General features: G+C 35.1%; 1 protein-coding gene across 1 annotated transcript; it reads right to left on the bottom strand.

The window, feature by feature from the left end:
• Positions 1 to 2,384: 2,384 nt before the first annotated feature.
• On the bottom strand, positions 2,385 to 9,336 carry LOC149218321 (DDT domain-containing protein PTM-like). Its single transcript, XM_089386533.1, has 2 exons — positions 6,485 to 9,336; positions 2,385 to 2,424 (listed from the first exon to the last, which is right to left on the bottom strand). Exons 1-2 carry the CDS (start codon positions 9,334 to 9,336, stop codon positions 2,385 to 2,387), a joined length of 2,892 nt encoding a protein of 963 aa, XP_089242659.1.
• Positions 9,337 to 10,466: the final 1,130 nt, after the last annotated feature.

Consider the following 10,466-nt stretch of genomic DNA (forward strand, 5'->3'; position numbering starts at 1 on the left):
ATAATTCCAAGGTTACCGTAAATCTATGATAATCGATACGAGAGAGCGGACGGAATTGGGGATTTGGGGCACCGCATTGAATGATGTGCCCCCCTGGATCAGCCAGGGGAGAACCTGGCGGAGGAACTGAATGCACATAGTTCATAAAAGACCACCACCAAACCAGACGCAAACTGTTTGGGACACCATCTCCGATGTCAGACACCCCATTCGTCCAACTCCCCAGCCGCCTGTCGGCATCCACCGCCTCTCCTCTGCCATTTTTATATGAATATTGTAACTTGGTTGACAAAATCTGCTCTCCTTACTTCACATGGTTGTTATTATTTTTATACTTTTTTATGTTGACTGTGGTTAGGATTTTTTAAGTGTGATTTTAAAACATATTGGTTTATTTGTTTATTAATTTTGTTTAGAATGTGGTGAAATCTCAATTTTGATAAGTGAATTTTATACAAATTTGATAAGTGAATTTTATACAATAAAAAAACGTTTTAATTTTTTTTTAAATATTTATTCATATATAACTAAAAAACCAATTTAAATAATACAAATCAAAATTTCACAAATTAATTAAATTCTCACTAAAAATCAAACCTAAATCCCAACAACAATTAGTTAAATTCTCACTAAAAATCAAACCTAAACCCTAACAACAATCCCACTTAAAATTAACTTTTTTAACCCTCTTGCATGTTAACGCTCATGCATGCAACCGACGTTTTCATCCCCCAACATTTTCTAATAATTCCAAGGTGAACGTAAATCTGGAGTAACCAATCTTCAAGGGTTGGAAACTGGTGCAGCGCATTTGAGAATGTGCCCATGCCGAGAGAGCCCCAAGAGTAGGGGGCGAATGAATGGATTGAGCAGTGGTCAAAGACCACCACGAGGTACGGAAAGCATTCAATTTTCCAAGGTCCATGAACGGGAGTCATCCCGATTCCAGACGTCCGTTACAGTCCAGCCGTCGTAGCCTGATTGGGCCCTACACCGCCTCTTCCTCCTTTTGTTCTCTTTAAATATCTAATAAGGGACTATTTTTTTTCACTCGTATTGTTACCTTTCTTCATTCAATTGTAGATCCATCTGTTGGGGAAGATCTCCATGGCTACCAGAGACGGACAAGGCGATGTTAATCACGAGAGAGGCAATGCCAATTCCGCCAAGGAAGTGCATTACAGAGGCGTGAGAAAAAGGCCGTGGGGTCGATATGCCGCAGAGATCAGAGACCCCTTCAGTAAAAAACGCTTGTGGCTCGGCACTTTCGATACCGGCGAGGAGGCGGCCAAAAAATACGACAAAGCCGCCAGATATTTGAGAGGACCCACAACCAGGACAAACTTTCCTGCTCCTCAGGTTGATTTCTTTCTCGAAATGGGCCGTCACAGCCACAGCTGCACCACCCAAAACAACAGCGCCGCGCTCGACTCCCGGACTCCAGCTTCAACAACCCTTCCTGCCCCTCCACTTTCTGGTGTTGCGCGATTGTCTATTCATCGCAACAGCAACAACAACACGAGGTTGTTTCGAAGATCCGCTATCGCTAAACAAGGGAAACCCTGGACTCATTTTTTTATGAATCGAGGAGAGGAAATGGAGGATCACAGAGCGACAAGGATTCCTCCTCCTCCTCCTGAGATCCAACTTCCCAATTCGATTCCTTGCGCTCGCCTTTGTTCCAACCCTAGTCCTTCCCTCGATCCTGTGGCGTACGCAATCGATGTTCTTCAGCAGCGGCCGATGGCGACAAAGTTGTTCGGGGAGATTTTGGGGCCTCAGATGAGTAGACACAAAGGTCACGAGTCAGTGGAAGAGGGCGTACTCAAAAATGTAATTCCTGCAACACGTAATTCCGATTCGTTTTCCTTCCCGGGGGTGGTTGACACAAAGATCTCTCCTCCTCCTGAAATGGATAGCGAGATGCCACCGATATTCGACTTAAATATTCCGGCGGTAGCACAGGAAGATGATAAAGATGAAAACTGCCCCTCTCTCACTCTCTCTCTTGGATTCGGTAATTAAATTCCCGTTGTAACGAAGGATTAGCAGCGAAGTCGATCCACTTCAGTTCATTCTATTTGGCTAGCTTGCTGTTACCGATTTTTTCAATTCAACCATTTATTTATTTGTTTGAAAATTGCATAAGGGGTCTACAAAATTATCAACTCCTGCAATTTTATTCTATATGAAGTAGTTATGATTGTTCTATCTCAAAATCCCATCATGGACGCTCATAGTTTTGACGGTTTTCATTTGGCTGTCCGTTGCGTAAATTTGTTTCAATCCAACGTATTGGACTTGTTTTACACCATGGAGAAAAGTATTTCATATATCCATGCTTAGTGCATTTCCTCTTTTGGAGTTTAGAGCTTGATGTGTTCCTAATCCAATAATATTGTGTTCGTTACTTCCGCAATTTCTCTGCATTTAGATTTGTTAGGTACATAATTATCATTTTCGAAATTGGATACTTAACTAATCTTTATAACTTCATTTAGTGACATAAGTTCATTGTTTGGGCAAGCAATTCATGACCTATAAAATTATTTGACAACACATAATAAAATTATCGAGCCACTCACCTTCGGTAGCGGCTGATGGGGATGTGGTTGCTAGGGGAGATGAAGACATAAAGGCGATGTGTGCACGTAGTGGAAAAGCTACTTCTTGAAAACAGTGAGTGCGATTAAACTTTGTCCAGGGAGTAGTAGTAGACACTCAGATCCCTCCTCCTCCTCATGTAATGTAAAACGCGATTTCAAGCTCATTCAATTTGACTGTCCCAGAGGCTACAAAAAGGTGTCTAGCCTGCCTAACATTCTGTCATGTTGTGTTATATATATCATCCTATATGTTTTCCCTCCTTACTGGGAAGCTTCCATCTAAACAGTATTCTACTTGCACATTAAGAAGTCTTTTCTAAGAATTTGGCATAACATTTTATTATATTTGTGATTTTTTATTTAAAATATATTTTTTATTTAGAAATAAATTTGGCATTCAAAAAACCTCTGAATCCCTATGGTGGTACAAAATTTACAACTCACACTTCTATTTCATGGAATGATACGAGATGTCGTGGCCTCTGACATTTATTTAAACAATTTTGCTTTCCCCTTTTCTTTATTGTAACATCTTTTTATATTCTCCTTCCGTATGTCAATGTTTATTCATTTAATGATATGTGTTGATGTCCTAAGTCACAACATATAATTATGTAGATTTCGTGTTTAAATTGTTGAAGTAATTGTTATAGTTATTTTAGTGGGTATTAATTGTGTAGATGAATGGTTATTTTGAGAATTGGGTTTAATTTTTTATTTAGGTAATAATATGGGTTTGGAATTTTACTAATTTTATGTGAGTTTTGGTGGAATTGAAAATTTCAACGGGGTTTTGAAGTAATTGTCATATTCACCTCATTAATAATCAATTCCCTGAACTAACCTCCAACCTCCAAGATGGTAACATGGGACAAACCTCTACAATGCTGACATGGGAAAACTTCAATGCGGTTTTGAAGTAATTGTCATATTCACCTCATTAATAATCAATTACGTCAACTACCCTCCACAATGGTAACATGGGACAAATCGCCCATTCAAAATAATGGTAACATGGGACAAACCGCCCATTCAAAATAATGTTAAGGGTTTGAAAACCCACAACTAATAAATTATTTTATGTTGTACTTAATATAGTTTTATTAATTCCATTACCACTCAAACTTTTATCAAACAATGTTCTCTCTTCTTTGCTTTTTGCATTAGGTCATTTGAGTATAATTTAAAGATATTTTTAAAAAGAAAGATAAATTTATGATGTTTTATATTTTTAAAATAATTTTTATTAAAAAATGTAAATTTTTTTTTGAGTTTAAAGGGGTTTTGAAGTAATTGTCATATTCACGTTATTAATAATCAATTTAGTGAACTAACCTCCACCATGATAACATGGGGCAGACCTCCACGTGGCAACATGGGACAAACCACCCATTCAAAATAATAATAAGGATTTGGAAATTTACTAAAACTTATTTTACTTATGCAATATTTTATGAAAACTAATAACAATAAAATTATTTTATGTTGTCCTTAATATAACTTTAATAATTCCATTAACACTCAAACTTTTATCAAACAATGGTCTCTCTTCTTTGCCTTTTGCATTTGAGGATAATTTAAAGATATTTTTAAAATAAAGATAAATTTTTGATGTTTTGGATTTTTAAAATAATTTTTATTAAAATATGTAATTTTTTTTTTGAATTTGAAGGGGGTTTTGAAGTAATTGTCATATTCACCTCATTAATAATCAATTCCATGAACTAACCTCCATGATGGTAACATGGACAAACCTCCACATGGCGACATGGGACAAACCACCCATTCAGAATAATAATAAGGATTTGGAACTTTACTAAAACTTATTTTAGTTATGCGATATTTTATGAAAACTCATAACTAATAAATTATTTATGTTGTCCTTAATATAATTTTTATTAATTCCATTAACACTCAAACTTTTATCAAACAATGGTCTCTCTTATTTGCTTTTTGCATCATGTCATTTGAGTATAATTTAAAGATATTTTTAAAAAGAAAGATAAATTTTTGATGTTTCAGATTTTTAAAATAATTTTTATTAAAAAATGTAAATTTTTTTTTATTTTTTGTAAATTTGGGAGGACTACATCTTTATCATATCCAATATATCACCCGATCAAGGTAAGGAATTGAACTGGTAATTTCAAGAGATACATGGCAGTGACATGGCATGACTGGTGGAAAAGAGACATGGAATATAATGTGGCAATGACCTAGCAAATTATGTTGTAGGTATTGGGATTCATGCTAGTGGTATTGTGTGAACAATGTAAACTTTGAAACCGGAACTGATACTGTTACCCGTTTTGTAGAGATAGCAAAAAAGTGACCCGATTTTGAAAAGGGGTGATGCAGAACACACATGTTTTTTTTAGAGCATAGTTTTTGGCACTTTAATTTTTTTAAATTCTTGTTATGTACATTGCGTTTTAGAATGGTAGTGATTTTCATGCCGATTTAAAAAAGTGGTTATTCTACATCAGACCCTTTTTTTAAAAAGGCTGTTTTCTTGACTTTAACTTTTCTAATGTATGAAATGTAAATAATTATTTTGTAAATTTAATAATTTTGGAAGTGGTCTTCCTCTTCATAGTTTTTTGTTTTTATTTTTATTTTTATTTTTTTTGTAGTGAGGTTTTTATTGATTTGCATATTTAAAGAAAAAGGTCAATATTTTTCATTTTCGATATTTTACATATTTATACATTGTTAATTAAATTTTCAATCCAAATGAAATAATTCTCTCTAAAAAACAAATAAAAAATTATATATAAAAAAGGACAAAAATAAAAAAATAAAAAATGTTAAAAAAAATATCTTATAAACCATAAAACAATTTGGAAATAAAAAACAAAATTAATATAGATATATATAAGTCAGTAAAAATTGAGGGAAAAAAAACACGAGCAAAAACTAGGGAAAAAAAATTAAAAACAAACTAATTAAAAAAAAAAAAAAAAAATTAATGAAAAAAATTTAAAAAATAGTAAAATTAATATTTAAAAAAAAATGTTAAAAAAATTATCTCACAAACCATAAAAGGATTTGGAAAACAAAAAAAAAACACAAAATTAAAATATATATATATTAAGTAAAAATAGATCAATAATAATAAAAAAAACATTAGAAAAAACCGAGAAAAAAAAATTAAAAACAAACTAGTTTAAAAAAAATATATAAATTAATGAAAAAAAATTAAAAGCTAATAAAATTAATATTAAAAAAAAAAAAAAATCAAATTATAAAAAAAAACACCAAAAAAAATGTGTGTTTTTTATTAAAAAATAAAATAAAATGTAATTATTTTTTATTAAACATAGATATTTTGTTTTAAAAAAAAATCAAAATTTAATTTTTTTTTTAAACAATCTCTTTTATTATTAAAAACAAATTTTATTTTTATTTCTATTTTTTATTTAAAAATAAAATTATCCAACAGATCTTTTATATTTAAAAAAAAAAATAAAACCTATATTTTATATTAAAAAAAATAAATTACATTAAACTTTTTTTTTAAACAATGTTTAAAAAAAAAAATTGAAAATATTTTTTTTTTTTTAACAATTTTTTTTTTTTAAACCATTTTTTTTTTGTTATAATTAAGAATATATTTTTTTTTAAACAATTAAAATTTTAAAAATTATTAAAAAAAATTAAAAATTTTAAAAATGAAGTCGGTTTTTTTTTTTTTTTTTTTTAATTTGAAATTTTAAAAATTAAATAAAATTTTAAAAATTAAAAATTTTAAAAAATTAATTTCGTTTTTTCTTCTTCTTTTTTTTTTTTTTTTCTTTTTATAATAAAAAATTTTAAAATTTTAAATTTTAAAAATCAAATGGTTTTTTTATTAATTAAAAAAAAAAATATTTTGGCACCCCCCGGCCGCCCGTGGTGGTGCTGCCGGGGGCGGAGGGGCCTGCGCGTAGGCCCTCCGCCCCCGGCAGCGCCACCACGGGCGGCCAGGGGGCGGGCCCTTGATTCCCAGAATCGAGGGCCCACCCCACAGCCAAGGGCCCACCCCACAGCCACCCGTGGTGGCACTGCCGGGGGCGGAGGATGTGAATGACTTTTCTCTCTCTGTACCAAAAAAACTATCCACGCAAGGATAATTCTGTACTGTGGTGTTTGCATCAAATGACTGAGCAGAGCTCCCTTTGTGCTCCTCCACTTTGTACTTCAAAGGCAAGCGAACATCTTGTACTTGCTTATTAATAAGTAAAGGTGCAATACTTTTCTTTAATGTTGCCTTAAGAATATTGTCTCTTTTCTCAGTCAGCCTGAAATTGTGGCACTTATAACATGTAAAATTGCACTCAGATCTATCTAGCCAATCAGAAGTTACTGTGCATCCCTGATGAAAAGAACCTTCACAGAAATTACATTTGACAGCTTTCCTGACCAATATATCCATCCCGCAGTGGGCACATGAACACTTTTCATTCATTGCTTCCTTAGATAAAAGGAATGCAAATATATTCTTTTTTCTACTTCCTTTCATCAGCCTATTCTGAACCTTCCAAACTTGTTTAGAACCATTATCCTGGAGAAGTCTATCTTCAAAGGCTTTCAATAGATACAAAGGAACATGGGACTCTCCCAACCAGCATCTGTTTCCACTGCCTTTAGTCTCTTCAGTTTTTCTACCATGTCTGACAGCAGAGATAGGAATCTCTTTTTGGTTTCCGAAGTCCAATAAATATTTAAACTCACCACCTTCATATCTTTTCCCACAAAAGGTAGCATTCCTGAATGAAGCACTCTCTTTGTCCACAGCCTTACCATCAGGACAATGATCTTGTGGATATACAAGATCCTTCCATTTGATATAAGCATCAAGATACCTAACCTGAAGTGCAAGCTCCGACACAGTCCTAGACCTTTCAACATCTGCCCTCCAAGTATATTGTCTACTTCTTTTAGGGATATCACTGCCTTCTGCATATAGAATTCTAGGTATTCTCCTTAATCCACCTTGGCGTCCAGCTTGCTTTGCTATTGCACACGGTAACTGAAGTACTTGGGTGGAGAGCCTTCCATGTTTACACCAATAAAAAATCTTTGAAGCTCTGGCATCTGGAGCAACCATCACTATGGGGGCACTGTTTTTCTGAGGTCGTTTTCCATTACCTCCCCCTTTTGCAGCTGAGACAACAGAACTTGTGCCTATATGACCAGCAGAAACTTGAGGGGACCAATCATCTACATGTTTAGTCCAACCTGCTGCTAGTGCATTGAGCCGAATGTTCTTTTCAAGTTCTAATAAAGATGCCCTGATTTCTTTTGCTATTGAAGCTTGCTCAAGGCGCTTGCACCAATGTTTTCTGTAGTCCAGATTCTCCCATGGGCCAACCACTAAACCACGTAAGCAATCTTCAATGTACAGTATATATGCAGCAACTGCAGGAAGATGACCCTCTCCATTCTTTGTTGGACGAAGACCACCAGGTACATTTGCAGCACCTGGCATAACATTACATGCAGCCAAATTCAGTAAGCGGGCTCTGCAACAACTTGCAGTTGATTTACATGAAGCGCACCACCCACATCTTTCCTTTGGTGGTTCCATTGATTGTTTCTTATTACTTGGCCAACAAAATTGAACAGGTGCCTTTGAAAATAGTTTTACTTGTTCTGAGATTGTTGCTGAAAGAGTCTTTTTAAAAGATCCCCGCTTATTCACTAATCTGTTGTCTTCAACTGAGATGGACGCTAGATTAGCAGCTGCAGATGCAGCAATATCACCTAGAACATAATAATTGATGTATGCATTTGGTTTGAAGCTTGCTTTATAAGCCAACCTGTTAGTACCCAAATCCATCTTCACAGCTGCTTTGCCAATGTCATCAGTTTGCTTATGGACAACACACACGTTCAATATACTCCCATCCTCTTGAACACCTGTCCTATCACTGGTTTCCTCTTTTTCTTGTTGCTGCCTGGGTATGGGACTGCTCTTAAGAAAATCCATCTGCATAACAGTGCTATCAGTGTCAAGATCAATCTGTTGTTCTAAAGCATTCCCACATTCTTGTGAATTCGCACCCACTGAGCTGTTTGGAACAACTCCTGTAGCCTCTTGAGAATATCTGATCTTGGTTTCTTTGAAATTACTAGGATCAATTACCAACAATTCATTTTTTCTGTCACAATGTGTCGTGTCTGAAACATGTAAACCCTCATGATCATGAACACTACAATCCTTTTCAAGTTTTCTTTCAGATCTCACACTTAGAAGACCTGATGCACTAACATCTTCAACCAGATGCTCAGAAATAGACAGACATGACAAGTCTATTGGGCTATTGCCAGAATTCATATCTGTCCTTTGCAGGAAAACTGAATCTTGTTTGCCTTCTGCAACACCCCAGTATTGTAGTATTGACTTTTTAATGTCATCATAAAAAGGACCTGATAATTCTAATGTCTCCATGACTTTTGTCAAATCCCTTTTGTTGTAATACCTGTATGTGGCAGTTGGATTTGATGCAGAGTCAGACACCAGTAGGTAGCCACAAGTGCCAAAGAAGACACGCCCATATGGATCAATACCAAATATCTCAGCTCCATTCAATGACTTCGATGCTCTAGATCCCAGGGCATCAATTTTCTCTACAGCACACTCTGGACAATACCATTCCCCTTCAGGTAAATGAGCTTTGGAATGTCCAACACATCGAAAATGATATGCTGAAGGGAAACCATCACAACAAATCAAATTCCCATCCATTCCACATAGGCATCATTCATCACTATTGAAATCCTCTACATCATCCATCCCAGGACTCATAAACTCAGTCTGTCCATTCTTAGAGCAACTATGCTTGTTCTCTGAGATTGAACCATCTGAATGAAAATTTGTCTTCTCGAGTGTCACTTGTCTTAAATTGGACCTCCTCTGCCCATCTGCTTTGGTACAAGAAACCCTCTTTCTTTTCGAATAGCATGGATTTCTTGCAATCAACCCAGTTGCACCAGAAGAAAGGTTCATTTTTGTATCTCCATCTGTATCTTGTTCAAAGTTTACTCGCATGTTGATCTCTGTTCGAACTTCCTCAGCCTCCATGATATCATCACAAAGAAACTGCAAAATTTTTAGCTTTGTGGAAGGCAATATGGTATAATACTCGCAATTTAAAAGTTTCAGATCCAAAATGTTCTGTCCCAACCGACTACTGAAACCCTGAGATGAAAGTATTCTACCAAATAAACTGGCCATGTTACTGCCTCTAGGAAATTCCAATCAAGTTGCCTAAAACATTTTGATGCCTTCTCATTGCCCTCAGCTGAAAGTGTTTCTAGGTGACGCCTCACGGCCTTTAGAAGACAAATGTGCACACTGTTCAAAAGTGTATTTGCAGACCTATAGTTTAAAGCTCCCATGAAATCATCAAGACTGAAGGGACTTAAAAATAACAAATTGCTGAACCTTCTGAGACAGCTATACACAGAAAACAGGTCAGGAATTGAACTCTCTAGTACAGGGATATCTCCTGAAGATTGAGGCAAAGGTTTCATTGGAGGCAGAGGAAAATCATTTGATTTTGATAATAGCAAGATTTGGCCTGAATCTTCGGTATCAGAAGCATCATTGCTAGAATATGCATCTTCGTCAGTGAGATGGAAGCTCTCTTCTTACAGTTCTGGCAGAATCCAACCCGACATAAATCACTGGCAAAACTCTGAAAATTATGAGTGAAATCATTTTCTATGGCACAAATTCAAGCTTCCATCTGAAAGGCATTGTATCTGGAGGGACAATACATTATTATACTGTAGATGACGACACAGAAATTTCACCATTCTCCAACCATGCCAAAACTCATGGAAAGTACTGAAGCTGAGGGTCAAGAAAACAGT

The sequence above is a fragment of the Pinus tabuliformis genome, chromosome Q, assembly GCF_031772625.1.
Source record: "Pinus tabuliformis cultivar Carrire ecotype Pingquan chromosome Q, CPIR1, whole genome shotgun sequence".
Classification (NCBI taxonomy): domain Eukaryota; kingdom Viridiplantae; phylum Streptophyta; class Pinopsida; order Pinales; family Pinaceae; genus Pinus; species Pinus tabuliformis.